This window comes from Pteropus medius, unplaced genomic scaffold, assembly GCF_902729225.1.
Source record: "Pteropus medius unplaced genomic scaffold, Ma_sr-lr_union100, whole genome shotgun sequence".
Classification (NCBI taxonomy): domain Eukaryota; kingdom Metazoa; phylum Chordata; class Mammalia; order Chiroptera; family Pteropodidae; genus Pteropus; species Pteropus medius.
In genome coordinates this window covers 9,168,004-9,190,631 of record NW_024340849.1, presented here as the reverse complement: position 1 = coordinate 9,190,631, position 22,628 = coordinate 9,168,004, and the positions used below count along the sequence as shown (strand labels likewise).

General features: G+C 44.7%; 1 protein-coding gene across 1 annotated transcript in view; it reads right to left on the bottom strand.

Moving 5' to 3' along the window:
- BCL2 (BCL2 apoptosis regulator) overlaps positions 1–22,628 on the bottom strand; it is a 159,042-nt gene extending 136,414 nt beyond the window's left edge. Inside the window, exons 1-2 of the mRNA XM_039840058.1 lie at positions 22,473–22,628; positions 21,404–22,252 (exon numbers count right to left, since the gene is read on the bottom strand). Of these exons, the coding sequence (XP_039695992.1) occupies positions 21,404–21,970 (567 nt within the window). The 5' untranslated portion in view covers positions 21,971–22,252; positions 22,473–22,628. The remainder of the gene's footprint in view (positions 1–21,403; positions 22,253–22,472) is intronic.

Here is a 22,628-nt window from a genome sequence, read left to right as displayed (position 1 = left end):
CCAGACCCAACCCCCGTCCCACTCAGGGCCAAATGAATGGTCCAGGCCAATCACCACATTTACCGGGGACCTCAGTGTCCCCAAGTGTATCAGGAGAAAGATCAGCAGCAGGAAGCAAACCCCTGAGCTGTGATCGACAGCTTGGCAACACCATTCTTGCTCACTCGCTGGCCTTCCGAACTCACAGAATCACGAACTTTCCATGAGAGACCCTCCTCTGCAGATGAAGAAACTGAAACTCAAAAGTGCGTGATGTGCCCCCAAACGGGAAGTTCCGGGAGGGCCCCAAGTGTGCACTGTCCTCGCTCTCCACACCTGCCTCTCCTGTACCTGGGTGGCTTCTCGCTGCCTCCCCAGGGGCGTGGCTCCCAGCCTCTGTCCTCTGACCATATTCAGTGTGGGACGCTGTGACACAATAAACGTACATCTGGTCTCCTTCTCCAGTTCCTGGCACAGAGCTCCTGAAACCCTTGTCCTTTCCTGAGTGACAGGGGTGACAGGAACATTTGTTGTGACAATATTTGGTCTTAGTCCCCAGTTCCTGACATAAGACTTGAAAGACCCTTGGAATCTCTAGGGCATCTTTTGCATGCTAATGAGATGCCTGGTGACTGGGGTCCCTAGATAGCTTGAGGGTGGGGGCTGGTCACAGAAAGACCAAGGCAGGACTGCCAAGTTTGGAACTTTCAGCCCGTCCCCCCCCGCCCCCCACCCCCGCCGCCGCCCAGCCACACACCTCTGGAAGAGGAGAGGGGCTGAAAGCTGAGTCAATCGCATCGGCCCGTGAGTTAATCGATTGGGCCCACCTAATGAAACCTCCATGAGAACCCGACTCTGGGGTTCGGGGAGCTCCCGGGCTACTTCGCGCCTCCCTGCACCCCTCGCCCTCTGCACCCCTTCCATCTGCCTGTTTCCAGGTTGTGTCTTTTATAACGAACCAGCCGTAGGAAAGTGTTTTCCTGCGTCCTGTGAATCGGTCTAACACGAAGCGGGGGTCATGGGAACCTCTGACTTATAGCCGGTCGGTCAGAAGTGTGAGCGGCCCAGGCCCTTGACTGGTGTCCACAGTGAGGGCAGTCTTGGGGGACTGAGCCCTTCGCCTGAGGAACCTGATACTAGCCCCAGAGAGTGTCAGAACTGAATTAAGTGACAGGGCACCCAGCTGACGTCCAGAGCTTTGGAGAACTGGCTGTTGGTAAAACACCTTTGGTGTTGCAAATGCTACGAGGTGACTTCCTGGATCTGACCCCTTGCCTCTTTGGTCCACGGTACCTGCCTTGTCCTGCGGATGACTGCCCTCGATCTCAGGCCTTTTTGACAGGTGACCTTGGGTTCATGCTGCCAGGAATCTGACATGGTAAAAGCTGGCTCGCATCAGAAGAAACATCCCCCTCGTCATGACAACCTGCCTACCACCCAAACCCTGCCTTGACCTGATGGGTCTCAAAATTCAACACGCGTCGAACCTTTTTCCCTGAGTATCAGTTATAATCTCCGCCTAATGTGTCACATTAGCCAGCTGCAGGGCACGTCTGTGTCCATTTAACACACACACACATATAAGTATTTACTTCTAAACCGGACTCTGTTCTATTATCTTTGGTATGGAATACAAGTATTTCCATGGGTCACTGTGTGGCCAGGCTCCCTGCCTGCCTGCCTCGGTGGGCCAACGGTGGGGTCAACGAGAACCTGGATGTGTACACACTTTGTACAGGGGGCACACCTGGGCCATGAAGCTGCCTCAATTGAATCCCGCCCGTGCAAAAAGAAAAGGTCTTTCTGCCCTACTACCGAGTAATTGCCGAACTGGGGAAGAAAAAGGTGACCGCGCTGTGCAATAAGTGGTTAGCTGTCTAGAGCAGCACTGTCCAATCGAAATATAATACGAGCCACATATGTAATTTTAAATTTCCTAGTGGCCACATGTATTTTACTTAAACCAGTATGTCCCAAATACCATCATGTCAACACGCAATTAACAAAAACTACTAATAAAACATTTCATGCCCATCGTTTCACACTAAGTCATTGAAATCGGTGTGTACTTTTCATTCCAATCACAACCCCATCTGGACTGGCCATATTCCACGTGCCCGGCAGCCGCACGTGGCTAGCGGCCACTACACGGGACAACGCAGGAGAAGATTTTCAGACACGGCACATGGTTCCACACTTTGATGGTGCCTCTGAGCCCGTTTTTTTTTTTTTTTGGTGCCTTGCAGTGAACAAATGCCCAATCAGTATGTGTGGGGTGCCCAAGTGTTTGAATAGAGGCAGTGACCATGGAACATCTTTGGGACAAGATCCCTCAATCAAGGACTGGACAGAGCATTTGCCCGTGTTGACCTTTTCCTGTTCTCAAAACCCAGAAGTCTGGGCTTGCAGGGGAGAGGAAAGTTGTGGCTGAAACTCCAGGCCCGGTGTCCACGGACGGGGGCGCCCGCTCCTTCCCAACCGTCCTTACCCTGCCTCGCTGCACGCCTGTCTTTGCCTCTAAAGCTGCTAAGCCCGGGGAGACTGCACGCTGCAAACCGACGAGAGCGCTTGTCCCCGGGTCCTGTAGCACCGCGAAATCATTTGCATTCTGTTCAGCAAATTTGCATAGAATGGGAGCTAAGAGAGCTTGGCTGGGCTTCCAGGCCCTCACTCCTTCTCCATGCTGCCGTGGCCACCACGATTTATCACCATTTACGAGGGTGGGAGAGCAAGACAGATTCCCCCCCAACTAGAATCAGCACGAAAGCGGAATCCCTTCCCACACTGACATGAAAATCAGTGTCCTCTGGGGTGAATGAGGGCAGGAACTCCAAGATCTAATCCGCCGGCTGCATCCTTTGTTATGACAAGAGTTTATTTTACGTGCCGGCCTGACCTACGGCATGAAAACACAGCTTCGGCTGGGGCTGTCACGGTCCATGACGGCACACACCTGACCGCCACGGCGCTTAGGTTCCGGCCCGCGGGCCAACCTGGGAGACCAAACTCGCCACCCTACATTCCAGAAAGCCACAGGCCTCCATCCTGAAGGCAACGTTCACTCTCAAGAACGCCCCTCCTTCTGGCCAGGCATGAGGAAGGCAAACTCCAGGTGAGGGGCGGCTACCTCTAGGCACACACACTTCCCCTCTCTCCCCTCGAGGCCCGGGCCCAATCTGAAGACGACAAGGGCACAAAGTCAATGACACAACAGAGAAGGCAAGTATGGAAGGAGACACACGGATACTGGTTTACGTTTTGTTATTTTATCTCAACTGACTCTCTCTCCCCAGGACTATTTCCCAGAGAAATTCCATTTTCATTACAAAACTGGTTTCTTATGCCAGGGTAAAGACTGTGGTGCTGTTATTACCGTGACTGTTATTTCTACGAAAGGTCATCTCGGATGGTATGTCTACGCAAGATAAATGGTTTCCTAAACAGGCTTTTCTGCATCCTGTCGCTGGTTATGTTTGCCCCGAGTCATCACTTCTGGGGCCGTGGTAGAGGCCGCTTCCAGGAAACTCCAGAAGAGAAGTAACAGACTATTGTGATGAAGAGCACCGAGTACTCCTCGAATTCCAGCTGAACCCCCGAAGCAGCCGTAATCAGTCACCTCTCCAGGCCTCGTCTGCGAGACAAGGATAAAAACACGCCAACTTCCCTGGGCTCCTGCAAGAAGTCAACGCACTAACATAGACAGAATGGTCAGAGCGGGTCGACACGGAGTACACACCCTATGGACATCATGAGTGTAGCCAGGGTGTCCTTTAAACACTGCCAATGACTGTCTATGCACTCAGTCAGTTGATATTTATTGGGCACCTACTATGTGCTTGCGCTGCACTAAGCACTGAGCATTCAGTGATGATCCAATTCATCATATCCACATTCCTCGACTCCTATACCCAACCTGTTGACTCTTCCTCTGAAATGTCTTTCCTGGTCATGTCAGCCCAGTGGGAAGATGGGGCAGGTGTCCAGGCACAGCTGCTTGGCCCCATCCCAAGATGGACACCTGCCCATCTGGCTTCCTGCTGCCCCCTCTATCACCAACGGAAAATCACTACCCTGCTAGAAACCTTCCCTGGCTCTCCACTGCATGAAAGATCACACCTAAGTTCCTCGAGGAGACACTCAGGGGCCCTGGTGCGTCAGCCTCGACCATCCCCCAGCTTCGTCTCCCTCCCATTTCACCCCGTCACCCCTAGACTCTGGTCCTGCCCACCTCTGTCAGACCCTTCTAGTACATGTTTTATTTGCACGTGGTACCCTTTCCCATTCTCCACGGGGCAAGCTCTTACTTATCCTTCTAGACCCAGGCCGAATGGCACCTCCTCTGGGAAGCCGTCCTTTGCTTTCCCAGGAAAAACTCACTGGATTGTCCTATTTCCGACCGTGTGTCTGCTTCCCCAGGAAACCGTCCTCCACAAGGTCAGAGAACATGTCCAGAAACCCTGCAGGCGCAGAGAAGGCTGCATGAGCCGATGAGCACGTTGTACTGCACAAAGGCTTCACGATGAAGTCGCGAGGCAGACACTCAGTTAAGGCAGTTCCTACGGGCCACACGGCGGGGTAGGTCAGCTACTCAAAATATGCGAACAATGCAACTATGATCATTTAAAGGATAATTTAGATCTAGCAACACAGCAAAAAACTCCCCCAGAAATAACAACATCCACAGCCACGTGAGTCAAGCGCCTGTTAATCCTCTCCTCTAAAGAGACGAGGGAGGGGAACCGTAACAGGTAAGGCGACGCCAGTTCGTGTCTCTCAGCCAGTTTTCACTTTATTCTTGTCCTACGACTGCTTCGCTTCCGCTCGTTCACCGCGTTCTGGAACGAATCATTTCGCATAAGTGGATTTTTCAGATGACTGAAGCCAAAACTTTTTAAAAATGTTAACCATTTGGAATGGAGCTATTTCTGAAACTTACTACCCCACTCTCTCTGCACCATTCAGCTCTTCCTACGGAGAGCCACCCAGTCCTGATGACTCGGCAGCACCGTTAGGACTAAGTAAGATGGTCCTGAGCTGCAACTCAGGGTTGACCTTGAGGGCGGCTGAGAGCTTCATTCCTGTCTGTGCCACACAGAGGAGGCTCAGATGGCTGCGTTTCTTACTTCCTGGGCTGTTTTGAGGGGTTTTTTTTGAGGGGGGTATTTCTGGTCCCATGTCCCCGGCTGATCACACTCTATTGTGACTGTTTCCTTGCGAAGGGCTGAGTTGGGCTGGTTTTAATGACATTTCTCTCTTCTTCCCTACGATAAGATTCCAAAAACAATTTTTCTAGAAATTTTCAGGCCTCCACTACCAACTCAGTACAAATTTAGTATGTTTGCTGTTTCCATTGACTGGGAAGAAAATGATGACCAACCTTGTGAGAAACTGCACATAAAAAAAACTGGGTGGGAAATTATTCACCCTTAAGAGAAATAAAATTCTGACTCATGCCACAACATGGATGAACCCTGAACACATTATGCTAAACGAAATAAGCCAGACACAAATACTGTATGATTCTACTTACATGAGGCACCCAGAGTAGTCAAATTCAGGGAGACAGAAAGTAAAAAAGTAGTTCCAGGGGGACTGGGGGAGGAGGGAACGGGGAGTTACTGCTTAATGGTTTCAGAGTTTCACTTTGGGGTGATGAAAAAGTTCTAGAGATGGATCGTGGGGAGAGTCGCACAACCCTATGAATATGCTTAATGCCCCTGAACCACACGCCTCAAAATAGTTTAATGGTTAAAACGGTAAATTTCATGTTATATATGTTTTGCCACTGTATGTGTAGTTTAAAATAAGCAAACCTGTTAAGAACGATGGGTAAGTTCTTATGAGTAATGCGTGTGACCGTTAGCATGAAAATTTTGTGACATCCTTCTGCAGAGCAGGGGTTGAAATTAACTTTCTAGTCCCAAGCTGTGTTCAGGATCGTAACTGCCAAACAGAGATCTCGAGGGCATTAATGGACGTTGCAGTCATAAAGGCCTTTCCTTCACAAATGACAATACTGGGGACAAACGGCTGCTTTTCTCCGCTTCCACGGGGACACCCCGGATAACCTCAGGGAGAACCGAGGCCAAGAAAAGGGCATGGCTTTCTCCTCTTCACGCTGGAAACCAGGGAGCCCATCTTGGGCACCGAACCCACACCTCGCCTTCTCCTGTCCTGAGATCAGTCCCTATGACTAATTGGTCACACCTAGAGCCATTTAAGAACAAAGATCCCAATTATCTGAAGTGATTAGAATTTTAAGGATTTCTAAAAGTTCATAAAGCAGCCTTTCAAATATTATACTGTTGCGTTACAGCTTATAAATTAGACATTCTAGATGATATTGGATCAACATTTTTTAAAGGCTGGACCATAAAAGATGGAGGAAATAGTGGAGCTGGTGCCGTGCTTGGTTCCACTAACACAGATCCCGGGGTTTGGGGAGCCCGATGTTGAACTCTGCCTCGCTTAATGAAAGGTTACTATTGTCCCTCTGCCTGAATAATAAGTTCCCTTCCTTTTTGGCTTCCTTATAAATACCATGAAGTTCTGCTCTAAAAGTTATAACATTTTGTGCCTGGGAGAAATGTTCAATTTAATTTTTAAAAATATATATATGCTTTCTTAAACAAAGCTTTTAAAAGTCCCCCCTCCCCTTCTGAATCTGAGTTCCTTATTCGGCACATGAACCTATAATTAGTTAAGTATTCAATCTATATGTGTTTAATCACACTGAGAAATGTAAATTAATGAGAAAGCAGGGAAAAAAAGAGTAGTTTAAGAAGGAGCCTAGTAAGAGTTTCCTATCTTGTCAATTTCATGTTTTAAGTTTCTTTTAAGAAAGTAGTTTCCTGGCCCACGGTGAAACTCCCTGAGCCCTGCAAATCAACAAGGCAGCATCCTGTTCAGATGTTATTATGGAAACACTGTGCCGTTCTAGGCCAAAATGTATCCAAATTAAACCAAGGGGAATGGAAATAACTCTCTTTTGATACACCCTGGTTGCTAGAGGTGAGTTTGTTTATGAGTAGAATAAAATTTACAGCTAAATATAAAAACAGATACATCATCATCTTGTAAACTTGAGTAACATGTCATTCCACCTCTGGACTCTGAAAAAAAAAAAACACTTAAGGTCATATGCCTAAAATAAGAACAGCGAAGGGCTGAGCATCACACCCGAGGGAGAACCACAGACTTTCCCACCTTCTGATTACGGCATTAGGCAGGTTACAACTGGACAGTGAGATCATTTCTCTTGAACCAGGAGAAGACTGTGGATTTGTTATTCCCACGGAAACACACACGCACACACTGACCCCTAGGACCGCCTCTGAATCAGGTGTCTGGTCTTCCTATGAAGCAATGATCACTACTTATTTTTCAAAGGTTGTTTACAGAGACTCTGGAGCTAAAAGGGAGAGACATGGAAATACAATGTTTCTCTCTCTTCTAAACAGAAAGACCTTTTAAAAAATCCATGCCCTGAAAGACTTCACCTCCTAGCTACCAAAATAAGGATGGGTAATTGGCTTCTTAAAGAGACACAAAAGAAACCAAAAAGTCACTAAAAAGCTTCTGCACAGCAAAAGAAACTGTCAGCAAGGTAAAGAGACAACCATCCAAATGGGAAAATATATTTGTAAGCAACGTCTCTGACAAGAGCCTGATATCAAAAATATACAAACTCATATAACTTAACAACAACAACAAAAACAAACAATCCAGTTAAAAAATGGGCAGAGGACCTGAACAGACCCTTCTCCCAAGAAGACATACAAAGGCCAACAAATATATGAAAGGATGCTCAACTTTCCTATGAGAGAAATGCAAATTAAAACAATGAGATACCATCTCACACCTGTTAGAATAGCTGTTATCAACAGGACAAGTAATAAGTGTTGGAGAGGATGTGGAGAAAAAGGAACCCTCATATACTACTGGTGGGACTGCAAATTGGTACAACCACTATGGGAAATAGTATGTGGGTTCCTCAAAAAACTAAGAATTGGTCTACCATATCATCCACCAATCCCTCTACTGGGTATTTACCCCAAAGACTTGAAAACCTATATCCAAAAAGGTATTTGCACATCGATGTTCATGGCAGCATTATTCAGTGGCCAGGACATGGAAGCAACCGAAGTGTCCTACGATAGATGACTGGCTCAAGAAGCTGTGGTACATATATACAATGGAATATTACTCAGCCATAAGAAGAGATGAAATACAGCCATTTGCGACAACATGGATGGACCTTGAGATAATCATTCTAAGTGAAATAAGCCAGACAGAAAAAGTTGAAAATCACATGATATCACTTATATGTGGGATTTAAACCTAAAAGCAACAAACAGAGACTCAAGGACATGGACAATAGACTAGTGGTTACTGGGGGCGGGGGGATGAGGGGGATGAGGGGGTGAGGAGGTTGATGGCGTAAAAGGGGTCAAATATGTGGTGACAGAAAAAAAAATAATAGGCGGTGAACACACAATGCAATATATATGTTTTACTGTTGAACCGTACACCTGAAACTTACTGGATTCTGTTAACCGGAGTCACCATAAGTAAGTAGATAGATGATAGATAGAAACCAAAGTCACATGCATTAAATTGTTATTTTGAATAGGTTTGTTTTAAATTTTTAAAAACGTTTTTAAGTGTCAGAAGACATCGATTAAAACTGGGATTGCCTTAAAAATCTTTTGCCTCTTGCTAGGCGAAGTTACATGACTTTGCAGAACCTCTGTTTCCTCATCTACAATTCTACTTCCTACCCTCAGGAGAGGTTATTGGGGTTAAGTAATCTAGTCATAAAAGTGTTACACCCAGAGTCTGGCACACATTGGGATTCAATAAATGCTAGTTTCCTTCCTTCCTACTGACTTTCGGTGACTGAGGCCATTGGTCGATGTTGTGGTAAATAGAAATGGGGGAAATGAAAGGGTCAGTAGATGTGAGGGAAAAGCTCTCCAGTTTAGCGAAAAACAGGAGAAATCTTTAATTCTATATTGTGTACGGTAATCCATTCTAAACTAACAGGCTGTATTATACATATGTGTGTATATATATGTTAAAATTAACATACATATATTAATTTTAAGGAAGAACACTGATTTCAGCCTTCTCTGTGTAAATTGCAACAAGACTAGAAGAAACTCAAAGACTAACTTAAGAAGTTAATACTGTCCTATCGGCACTGCTGTATCAATGTGTCCTGTTTTTGTTACACTGTAGTCCTTATAGTACATTGTTTGCCTGTGTACTGTTCTGACTTTCCCATAATGTTGAATTCATGAGGGGTATAGAAAGTCCTTGGCTGTCATGTTTTCTATTACAACTCCAGCGCCCTTATAAATATTTGCTGAATGAATGAGAATTAATGTAGTTACATGCCCTGTAGACACTCTGAGAATCCTAAAGGCGCCACCATTTTAAAAATCCGATAAGCACTTCACACTCACCAAATTTAGGTTGGTAACCTAAAGAGAAGAGCCCAATTTTAACGTTAAGTAAAAACATGGGTTGCGAGTCAGATACCAGCCATCGAAGACGATCGTCTGCGTTCATGCAATCCCACCCGTCCCCTGTCAAAAGGGGCTGTTTTCTAGAACCGTCACGTGGAGTTTTAGAGAAAATGCATCTCCATCACACGGCTATCCCCGAGATGGGGGTACAAGGTCAAGTCCACCATCCACCTGCCAAGCACACCCGCTGGGTCTTGAGCAAATGCATGAGCAGGAGAGGACCAGCAGCTGGATGCCCCCGTGCTGTAAACATCAAACCCTTCGCAGCTGAATCAAAGGGGGGCAGACTAACCTGAAACAAGACTCCCTTTTAATTTCCTTGAACATTTTTTAGATAAAAAGCAGCAGCTCTTCAAAAGTAGATATACTAGTTTTGAAGCAATTTCTATCAAGGACTCTGGTGTCCTTATGAAAACGTACCCCAAGACGGCAGCACAGTGTAAAGAAACACCTACTGAACTGAGTCTGGGAATAAGTATCAGCTCCTCCTGACTCACTGGCTCTCCTGTAGCTTTGTTAGGCGAAGTTTTCCTTTCACGTGAGAATAAACAAATAACAATAAGGGGTGTGGGGAGAGGGAGGCAGAGAGAAGTGAGAATATAATACCTGACTTGCCTAGGGTTCTTGGGAAGATCGAATGGGCTGGCAGACACGAAATTCCTTCGCAAAATTTAAAATCCTCCACGAGGGCAAGATAACGCTGTTGTAACTTTTTCACCCGGAGGAGCAAACGCTATGAAAACAGTTTTTCATACGTGAATGCGTTCTTCAAATACACTTTCATTTTAACTGGTTGTTAATGAAGATTTATTACAATGTGAATTTTTTTAAAAAATAAGTTTTTCCCACTAGGCAGTGTTAACAGAATGGGACACAAGAGGGGAAAACACTCATATGCAACCAAAACAAGGACCACATTCTTTTCAAAAGGACTGCAGGAAAAGACCACTAACTGAAAAAGAACGAGCAATGTTTTGAAGCATTCAAGTCAATCATCTTTTTAAAAAATCTCTCAATTTCTTGCATCCCTCTAGGTGGGGTGCACAGTGTCCCGCCCCTCTTCTGAGCCAGCCTCCTATCTGTCACTAATTCCTCCCCAGTCTCATTAAGTGAATGAAGTGGAGCCAGGAGGACCTTCTTCTTAGAACAAGGTCCTCCGTGGCGGTACATCTCCGGCATCATCTTTCGATGGGCACTCCTCGCTCCGGCCCATGCTGCCTGACTCCTGGCCACACGCTGCCCGCTCCTTCCCACTCCGCTAGGTTGACTCCAGCTCATCCTGCAGGCTCAGCCTCCTCTCCTGGGAAAACCTCCTCCATCCTAAATGCCCCTACCGCGGCAACGCTGCTTCTCTCCCAGCTCTACCGCTCGACGGCAGCTGCTGGTCTATGATCTTGACGCCCCAGCCCGTAAGCTATTTCCATCCCGTATCCACTTCCCCAGCTACTGGCCTCCATTTTTTAAAAACTGTGTGGGGATAAATGAATAACTGATCTCCTGTCTGCTTTCGCTGTACGATCCAGCACACACACACGCAAAAACCAATTATTCTCCAGAAGACAGAGATGCAAGTGAGTCCTTACTATTAAGAAGGAGGGCTGCCTTTCTAATAATGAGCCCAACAGGTAGAGAGGTTTGAAGGGAGTGTCAAGTGTCTCAACTCATATTAAATCTCCCCAAATCTCCACATCGTCGAACCACTAATTTACTCATCGGTCATGCCCTTTCAATATTCCTTGCAAAAGGTATTTTCAAATTCCATCTGACATGTACTCTCATCGGTTAATTTTTAATTGAGCCAGATATTAAATGCTCACATTAACCAGACAAAGCATGTTTAGCTACTGATTTGCAGTGACAGCTTGTGTTATTCTCACACACAGGCCAAGCATGAAATAGAAAACTAATAACCCCTTAAGTGTATTCTCAAAGTATCATTTATGGGAAAGAAAACTACAATCAAAGGAAATTTGTGCAATGGCTGTCATTTTTTTTTTTCCCTGAGCCGCAAGCTGTTACAAAGCACGAAAGCTCATTTTCTCACGGATACGGACAAGCTCAAGAATCCCACTGTCACTGGATGTATTCATTAAGAAGGAATCTGGCAGCAGCACAGGGGACGGACACTTTGGAAAACAGGCCAATTATCTGGATGTCCTTTATAATTTGAAGTTTCTGAATTCACTCATAGATAAGCCACTTGAAGAGGGTCTGGCAATGCTAACACGACGCGCAGATGGTCACTGAAGAACCGGGAGGAAGGGAGGCTGGGGGAGAGGAGAAAATTTGCTGTGGTTTCATTCATGGGGACAAATCTGTAAGCTGACACATCCCTCCTTTTAAAAAGTCCCTTGAGAAGTACGGTCAAGCTTCATTACAAGTAAACAAATCATACCATCTTTCTCCAACAGATGACAAATGGTGAGCAAAATCGCTTGGACTTTGCTTCATGCCAGGGGACGAGGAGCCTCCAAATACAAATTCCACCAGTTGGTAAAAACCACAGAAAGGCTGTGATGCTCGCTTCAACAAGAACAGAGAACTTGGCCCAAAGCTGCCCGGCCAGGCAGTGGTTTCGTCCATGACGCCCTGGTGTGGTCCTCTCCTTGGTCTGTGGCTGGAGAAATGAAATCTTAGGTTCTCTTGCCTCTGGGAACACGGAGCTGTCCTGACTTCCGCCTGCTGCTGGCTGCCTGTTTCCATGGATGAGAACTACAGGACCATCTATCCCCATGACTTGCATGCTGTAGGTTCTTTTATGTTTGAGCAACAACACTCATCAGAGGGAAAAACCCACCTTGTTCCCGTTGAGAACCTTGGACAAGCCCTGGCTTCTTTTAATAATGAGGTGACGAATAATCTCAGACATCTAGACCTTCACAGTCTGGACGGGACTTGAGATATAGAACACGAAGATTGAAGGCAACTCCGCCTTCATGTATGTGGAGTGTGTGCCTGTGTTCTTTGTGTAACAGATATAACGTGACGCTCAATAGGCTAGTGTCTTATATGAGCCTTAAGGACTAATGAAAGTTGAATGTTTAATATAAAGCAAAATCTAGACAATTTCTCTTCAGGTAGACACACTTTTTCAATTCAACAATGAAGGATGAAATTGAAACAGTTAATAGGTATTTTTCTTTTTTCTTTTTTCTATTAAATACTAATGAACCTGTAGGATGGGACATTTGGAACACACATGCACTGTTATAGGGGACTGGAGAACCTTAGCTGGTTAGGATGACTTAGCTGCCCCAAATGCCTCTAACATAATCCTTTTATTAATTCATTGATTCGACAATCGCTGTGTGCTCCATGACCTATTATGCTAGGTGCCAGGGTAAATTTAATAGGAGGATTCTTTTATTGAATGAAATTTCACTGAAGAATACCTTGATTTTATAAGACCACAAATGGAGGATACTTTTAGAACTGGAACAAAACTAATCTGACTCAAGTTGAATTCTTTTTTAAGTGGGCAAACTGGTAATGGGAAGCCAAGCTTTGAACAGTAAAACTCTTAAGTTAATCACCTCAACTCCATCCGCAGAAGTCCGCAGAGGACTTTTGGAGAAGAGCATTGTGGGAACGGCAGTAATAAAAGAAGGCAGACTCAGCAGTGGCATTTAGGACCACTTTGGGAAATGAAAGAAAATGAGAAATCTACAAGACGCTGGGGACAGGCACACTGTATTCTAGCCCCAACTTCTCTCTCAAGCTCCAGGTCCTAAAGGCCAATTGCTGCTGGGTATTTCCATTTGGATGGATCCTACTGGAAGCTCAAGTTAGAAACGTCCAAGGTTAACTTCATCACATTCCGTAACTGTTCTGATAGTTCCTCTCTCTCTTAGGAACAAATCATTTTTTGAACCAGCTGGGTTTCAACCTTGAGTCCTTTGCTTCTTTCCATCCCCCATTCAATCTGTCGTCAGCCCTTCACTGTGACTTCTGCGCCATCTCCCACATCTGTCCTGTCTTTTCCATTCCCCGCTCTGACATCATGGTTCATGCCTCCTACCTGGTCTCCCACCGTCCAGCCTCAGTCACTGTCGATCTCCTGGAAGCCCACACTTCTGTCTCAGAACCCTTTCAATGTCCTTTCAATGGCTACCACGTTAAACGCAAACCTCTCAACTTAGGACCCAGTCTTACCTTATGAGAGATCTCCCTGTCCCAGTCAGGTCCAACCCTCAACACTTGACACTTGACTTTATTCCCTAAAGATGCCTCATATACTCCAGCCTGCTTTGACTCCTCTGGTCCATCTACTTGAGATGCCCTCTCTCCACAGCTCTCACCTATCACTTCTGGCACAAAACTCTTCTAGATCCTCTTCTACCTGGACCGAATCTCTCCATCCACTAAAGTGTGTCCAGGAGCACAGTAACGTACTTGTGCACTTATCATAGTCTCATTATTGGCCGGTAAGTTGCTTGAAGGCAAAGATTATCTTAGACATTTTTCACTCAACTAAAACACCTGGCATAGAGCTTTGCACGTAGTAGGCTCTCAATAAACGTGGGTTTTGTTTTTTCTTTTTTTTCAGTGAAAAAGACAGTGTACATGCTATCTGAAACAGTAAGATCTGTATAATCCTTTCCATTTCCATTACTGTCCTGGTTACTAGGAACTCGGAGTTAAATTTCACGAACAATTGCTCATTTTCCTTGATTAAGCCATCTTCAAACCCTTTTCTTCTTATACTGTCTGTCACTTTAATATTTAGTAAGTGGCTCTGCCTCATCGTACTTACAATTTTGTTCTGAAATAGCTCAAAACCACCTCTAAAAGTTTTCAGTGTTAAAAAGGAAAGAGAGATGCTGGCTGGAATTCACAATAGGCATAACTAGGAGATAGTCTTGAAATTTTAAACTCAAAAGAGCCAACTGGCATTCTTTAAGTACTTGCTTTTCTTCCAAAGAGATAGAGAAATCAATATCTAAAGCTGATGATATAATTCATAATTAATTTTATTCCTAGCCTAATTGTAAGGAGGTAATATTTGCTGTAAATAGGCACTGAAGGAATGGGACTAAGTATTTGTCCCGTATTCTCTTAGAAAATTCTAATGCAGCTGAATGGAATATTTGGCTGCAATTCAATAGCAGTTAATACACAGATATAACATTCATCGTGTTGTAAAGCAGAAGAAATGTTAGTCCTGGTTAAGAAGAGTTGGAAAAAGTCAAGAAAAGACAACTGGCAACACCGATCCCTAAGTTTGGTGCTCCAAGCATTAAAATTGACAAACTCGCTATACTCTCTCACGGCTTAAGATAATTAAAAACAGAGAAATAAAGTAACTGGAACTGTCGCAAGAAAGAGGTATCGGTATTGGTCTCAGTGGCCAAATCTCCCTTGAAAAATTAAAGCTTCGCTTGACACAGTGGGTCCCGGGTTGTTTTCAGGAGTCAAGAGGAGAGTGAAGCCGGTCATGAGCTTCTGACTCATTACACTGAAGCCCCAGAGAGCTGGTGAGCTGATTATTAACTCAACATGAATATGGCTCTATTCCTGAAATTCTGAAGGCAAAACCAAGAGCGGCATGGACATACGACTTTCCCGAATTGAGGGTTCCCCAGCGGAGTGCGCGCTCCGTGTGGGACGTGTAGGAGAGGTAGATTCTACAGTGAACCTTCTCGTAGAATCGGGTGAGTTGCCCAAGAACGCTGCCCAAGGAGCTCCTTAGCATATCGCTACAAATGGCCACCCCGGCATGTCAGGGAGAGTCCCTTTCTCACATGGCGAAGAGGGCGTTTGGGGAAGTGTCTTTAGTCTAAGCTATTTTCATGCAGTTTAGTCAGTCGAAATTTTATCTAAGGCTTCTGTATAACCTCCACTGTCATCTCACCCCGCCGAGATCAGAGCAAGGAAGAATTCTGCCAGCAGATTCTCTCTTTTTCCCGCACAGGAATTAGTGAGCTCTGGAGGGAAAGCATCATCTCTGCTGATAAAATCTGTCCTTGCTCTGTTGCCTATAGCAACATTGGAGCAGGGGTCGATGCCAGCTTCGGTCAGCCCCCTTTTCTGCTCCCTTTTGCTGGTGTCCAGACAATAATGCTCTTCAGGTGAGTCCCACCTTTCGCGTGTTGGACGACAACAAGGAGCTACACCAACGAGGTCTCACTGTGGCGGGATCATGGGCAGGCAGGGGACAGTCACGGCCGATGGGGTGGGGTCGCTGTGAGAAAGCCCAAATGGCTTTGGAGAGACAGGAGTAATCACTCAATCATCATTCTCACTGAAAGACATCTGGCTTTATCTTTTGTCTGGCAAATAATGAGCAGAAAACTAGTTGGCACTACAGAATTGAGCAGATATCAGAACAAGAGGCAACCTGCAAAAACACTTTTAAAAATGGGAACAGCTTTGTTGTAATTTCAAAAGTTTTACAATCTCCATTTAAAGACAGAGAGCCACGAGGGCAAGGGCCACGTGGACTAGGGATTCCTGCAAACAGCGTTTTGGAGGAGAAGCCTCCTAATAAGCAGAATGGTGCTATAACCTGAAACTAAAACAAAACAAAAGCTTTTTTGGCCTCCCCTAAGGAAGAACGCCTGATCCGATTCAAAAATCACCCTGTATCTTTCCACATAAGACAATGATTTAAGAAAGACAGTTCTTCAAATGAAGCTATTCTAGCCATCCTAAGCAGAACTTTGATTGCCTTTTACTTAAAAAGAACTAATGAAAACACTTTAAGAACTGTGGACTAGTGTTTATTAAGTCTTCTCAATGTGTATAAAGAGTGATTAATGGGTAAATATTAAACAAGGGAACTCCCCTTACCTTTCAGTTCTCATAAGCATATGTCTGTGTTATACAGAATTTCAAAAATTATCTACATTTCTCCTATTTAAATCAAGCCTAACGCACATGTGAACAGCCACACGGTTAGAAATCACTCTGTTAGACCAAGTTCGACCTATATGCAAAATAACATACACTTAGTTCTTTCCCTTTTCCCTCCGCGAGTCTGGGATCACGCCCATCAGGCTGTGCGGTAACTAAGAGTTTTCTAAGACCCGTGCGAGCACTAGCCTGCGAGGTCACCCAGGAGGCAGGTAGAGCTTTCCTTCCCGTGCCCCCAACCCACCCCATCTGTCGAATCACTGTCTCGGTCCTTGCCTCATTTTCATCGTTAACCCCATTCAGACGTCAAACACTAATTTTTGTTTGAACTAAACCAAGAGGAATGAAAGAGAAGCTTCAGAGGGAAGTAAATTCACTGCATGGTCTCTGTATGTAGCTAGGGGAAAGGTGACCAGCTTCTGAGGTTATGGCTATACCTGAATAAGGTGATATTAGATTACTTTAAAAAGGTTTAACAGAACCTTTGAACCTCAAATACAATATATCTCTGGGGGGAAAAACCTTTCTGCTTGTACACTACAAAGACAGTGTTGTTTTTCCAGCGCAAATGCACTTCTGCTGAAATCCTGCTTTGCTAAACTATTGCTAAGACATAATGAGTGACCTCAGAAATGGGTGTGGGGGCGTGCTGAGTGGGACAGACCACTGTTAAAATGTATACGGTGCCCACACACCTGCTTTATGAGTGGATTTATCATTCCTCTAAAAAGCCGATGGGGACTAGGAATAGAGATAAGGAAAAACTGTAAGAGTTTGGCTATAAAAAAAAAGAGAAAAAACAAAACAAAACTGTGTTTTTCCGTTACCTGGTACGCTGTGGGACCTAATGACATTTAAGCAATCAGTCCCAGTTCAATCAAGGATTGCTAAAAAGATCAATCAGTTCTCACTAGAAAGCACAGCTAAAAGTAACAGGATGCGCACAAGAAAGCCATGTTTTCACCAGACGTTAAAAAGCAAAAGCAACAAAAGCCCTAAAACAGAAGAGAACCGAGTGAACTATAAAATTTTACAAAGGTCCAGAAATATAATCACCCAATAGCACATGACTAGAAACTCTATGAGCAATAATGTATTTTTTTCCTACAAAATGAATTATTGAAAGGAATCATGTGATTCTTAGCAGGCAGAAAGATGCACTTTCCCAAGGAAAGTTCATCATTAAATATATTATTTAAGACTGGATCGTCTTCAGGTTATTTTTAATCTCATTTTGCTGCCAAAATTGACCATAAGCCGATGATACTCAGCCACTAGAAAACTGAAGCTTTTTTATGTATTTTGCACACTGGCATGAGAATGGGGCTGCTTTCCAGTTAATCAGATGTTTTGGTGGATGTAGACCACATACAGAAAAGAGAAATTTGTTGACCAGCTGATAAAAAGGGAGCTAGCCTCCACCTGGATGTGCAGAAGTCGGTTTCTGTCTCCCTAAACCAAAGACCAAAAGAAAAACAAAAAGGCACACCACTTCATCAACAAAATGAAGCCAGTCTCCCATTTAAGCCATCTCATCCTTTTAGTAGCCCACCTCTCATTGTCTTTTAAGACACAAAACTAAATGTCACCATTCTCGGTTTGGAGGGTATTATCAATTTTCACTCACCACCAACTTGCCCATATCTCGACCCTTTGCTTGCAAGAGTCCCTTCGTCTTTAAGCAGTCTCAGGACCATTAAACCCATCTACACAATTTAAACTGTATCCCAGGGGATGAAATAATAACCAATGGGAACTTTTAAAAGAGAGTTGTCTGCCTTTAATTGGCACAGAAAAGCTATCTTACTTTAATGGGTGATGCCAATACACACTGTATAGCTACCACGGAAAACAGTCTTGAGAAGACTGAGCTTATCATGATTTATCTCCTCTCTCTCTTTCATTCCAACCTATTTCTTCTAAGGGTCAGATCACTCCAGGGGACATCTGGGACACATTCAGTATTCTGAGTAATACTACGGACCTGTGAAGCCAATGGAAAGGGACACTGTAGGATCCATCCCAGATTGTCATTATTCCTAAAAGGTATCCCTAGAAATGGTAGAGGATGGTAGCCAGCATCTCTAACTTTAACGTGCACCTGAACACCTGTAGATCGTGTAAACCACAGATTCTGACTCAGTAGCTCTGGGGTGGGACCTGAGATTCTGCATCTCTAAGAAGCTCCCAGGTGATGCCCAGGCTACAGGTCTACGAACCACATTTTGACCAGCAGGGTCTTAGACATTCCCTAGAACTGCTGCCATCTCGCTACCCTCTCTGTCCTGCCTCTCCCTGGATGCCACAGGATCCCTTATTCAGACTTAGGAATAAAGCCACACTCCACACTACACCCAATTTCTTCTTTAGTCTTTATTTAATTTGTAAGCTTCTGGGACCATCTCTCAGACACCTATCATTCCAAAGCCCTGTTTTCTCCAAGTCACGAAACATGGACTGCAGTTTCCTCCACCTCAAAATGGTCTGATTTTTCATCAGCAGCAGCAAAGAAAGGGGGCTGCACATATAAAGCCTCCATTAGCCATATCCGGTAAATGATCTGATCCACTGAGTCCTGGAGTCGTGCACATTATTGTCGAATGTCAAAAGAATGTGCAAGCTCTCTTCTGAAACTTTACTATCGTTATCAAGAGTACTTTACACTGTACGACACAATATATTATCGGAGATGCAACCCTTACTGATGCAAATTTGGAGGAAAATGTCTGTATGCCAGATGCCTAAAACAAAAATTTAGATTAATAACGCACATTTGAAAGGACAGGTGAATCATTTACAACTCTCAGATACTACCACTTTTATTCCAAATTGATTGCATTTTCTTTTTTTTTGGCCAAATTTGTTTTCCTATAGTCATCCATCTACATGTAGTTCTGAAAACTATACATTTTAACTCATCAGCCATTTGTGCTGCTCTCGATTTACTTCTACTATAAGAGGTTTTATCAAGCAAGTTTTTCTCATGTTCCACGGTACATCTTTGTGGTTTGGCATCATAAATGTAGCCTCAACGTTTATTAACCTCAGATACCTATTGACCACAAAGATCAGGTCTACTATAGAAACTACATTTTGAAAGGAGAAAAGAGTGAATCTTCACTTAAAAAGAAAACTCAATTGCCGATCACTACAACTCAACAACAAAGATCAAGCTTCCATCTTAATTTCAATCGCAAACATGTCTCCATTTCCCATCTTTTTATTAAATGACTCGATAGATGACAGTTACCACCTTGGCTTTCTTTCAACTAGGAAGTTTAATATTTTATTTTTCATAAAAATATGAATAAAACTGTTAAATCAGTTTTACTTTGGTCTTAAACTGATCTTTTTGGAGTGTGGAGGTCCCCCACCTCTTTGGTTATGGTGCTTAAAAATAAAACCATCTATTGAACTAAATATTTAACAAAACTATTTTTACCCTTTAGTGAATTCGTCTAGAATTATTAAAGATCTGATAATATGGGATCTCAAAAAATAATTTACAGAAAGCATTAAATTTTAGAGCTTTAAATGGGGGAATATTTTGGTCAATTTTACTTTTAAACACTGGAGAGTGGCATCAATATTTTGTCAACTTTGGTCGAGTGGGATCAGATGTTTATGTCAGTCACCTAACTCTTCCTGGCCTTTTCTCTTTTTGGCCCTGTAACATCAGCACACTTTGTAAACTGTAGTAAAATACGTTAACGTGCTTCTTGAAATCAGATCCACTGGTAATCATTTCTAGGCTTTTTGCTCCTGTTAGGTCCTATAAAATAATAATATTTGTAATTCTCCCTGGAGACTATAAAAGGCAGCACTGAATTGCACCCTTTTTCAAAGGTAATTCTTCAGATTAAAACAAAAAAGTCTGAAAAAAAATTCCAGACGAATTATTCCTGTTGCTTTTTTTCCTAAACTAATAATTTTAGATACAAGGTACAGACGTCGATCATAATTTTTTAGTCTTAGGATCTGCATGCCCCTCCTCAAAGAACCACACACACAAAAAGAACTTTACAGTAACATGATGGAAGCTCAACCTAGCCCAGAACCAGAAAAAAAATCATCTCACAGATGTTCTTCCCAACTACAGGCATCAATCACTTCAACTGAAGTCAGAGCATGAGAGAATTCACTGCTAAGAACCAATTCTTCCATGCTTCATGCAGATACTGTAGAGGCAAGTTTGTTCAGCAGAGGAAACCACCAAATGCTGTGGATTCTAGGTGATGAAAAGGAGAAGATACTACAATTCAAGTAAGCTGTAAAACTACACACCAGTTATAGAAATAGAACACAAGGTATGCAGCCAATACAAATCCTGTCACTGATGAGATAAAGTAAAGCATCCATAGCCGAACGTTCTGCAAGGCAAATCAGGCCCACTGGGAATGCGGCACACACTGTAGGTTACAGTCCCTGGGCTTCTGGAAAGTCGGCTTACCTCTTCAGAAACACAGCCAAGCTTTCCAGGGAAAGGGGCTACACCAGGTTTCCCCTTTGGGTAGATTTTACCAAGTGAGTCAGAAAAGGCATGAAGGCATGCCTTTGGTCCTCTGGTGCAGTGTTCTTCCAACTGGGTGGTTCTCAAATCTTAGTACAAAGAAAAAACCCCAGGAGAGCTTATTCAGGATGTGGATTGCCAGGGCCCAACCTGGGGCCTGGTTCATGAGTGGGTGGTCCCTGAAATCTCTGATTTCAACAAATGACTGAGGCCAGGTAAAGGTGATGCTGGGGATCCTTTGACCCCCGGTTGGAGAAACCCTGAAGGGGTACCATTTATCCTAAGATCTTACTGGACAGCAAATGCTGGATCTTTGAACCTCAACAGCTGGCAAGCAAGGAAAACACTCTGGACGCAAAGGAATGATCACAGCACTGTTGGCAGGGAGAGCTTCGTAGGAAGCTACAAACCCGACTTCACTTCACTGGCTCATCAGCCTGCGGTGGCCCAGAAGCTCTCTCACCCTCCAAGCACCGCGTCTCAGACCCGAGACATCTCGCCCAGACGCACATTCACCCAGACATGCACCTACCCAGCCTCCGTTATCCTGGATCCAGGTGTGCAGGTGCCGATTCAGGTACTCGGTCATCCACAGGGCGATGCTGTCCACCAGGGGCGACATCTCCCGGTTGACGCTCTCCACACACATGACCCCACCGAACTCAAAGAAGGCCACAATCCTCCCCCAGTTCACCCCATCCCTGAAAAGCTCCTCCACTACCGTGGCAAAGCGTCCCCTCGCGGTGAAGGGCGTCAGGTGCAGCTGGCTGGACATCTCGGCGAAGTCGCGGCGGTAGCGACGGGAGAAGTCATCACCAGCCTGGCGCAGGGTCAGGTGGACCACAGGTGGCACGGGGCTGAGCGCAGGCCCGGCGGCGGCGCCGGCGGGGGCGGCCAGCGGCGGCGGCGGCGAGGTCCTGGCGGGCGCGGGGGTGCGCCCGGGCTGGGAGGACAAAATGCCCGGCGCGGGGGTGGCCCCCGGGGGCGCGGCGCCCGCGTCTCCCGCATCCCATTCGTAGCCCCTCTGCGACAGCCTATAGTGGATGTACTTCATCACTATCTCTCGGTTATCATACCCTGTTCTCCCGGCGTGCGCCATCCTTCCCCCGAGGAAAAGCAGCCCGGTACCAACAGCAACTCTCGCCCTGGCTCCCGCCTCCACGGCCCCGAAGGAAAGAATAGTTATAATCCAGCTATTTTATTGGATGTGCTCTGCATTCTTGGATGAGGGGGTGTCTTCAGTCACGCGGAACACTTGATTCTGGTGTTCCCTCTCGGCATGAGATGCAGAAAATTTTTATTTAAATTCCTTCTGGATCTTTATTTCACGAGGCACATTACTATTAATTATTGTCAATATCAGCCTACTTCCTCCGTGATCCTGAAAAGTTAAAAGAAAAAAGAAAACACTGATTAGTCAAAATCAGGTGCATTTTTCTTTACATACTGGCTGAAAGCAGGACATACGTACAAGTCACACGGCTAAAAAGAATGTATCAAACTGCCTGGAAATTAAACTTACTCGAATGCACCTAACGTTAAAATCTCAAATGTTTCTATTGAAAGTTACATTAAACCAATTTCCTCTCCAAAGAACTTACTTGTAATTTTTAAGGACAGCATGATCCTCTGTCAAGTTTCCTTTTTTGTGAAAACAAAACAAATGCATAAGGCAAAGCTTCCATCGATCTTCAGAACTCTCCGGTTATAGCTGTTTTGAAACTTCCAAATGAATCAGGAGTTCGGGGTGCGGGGGT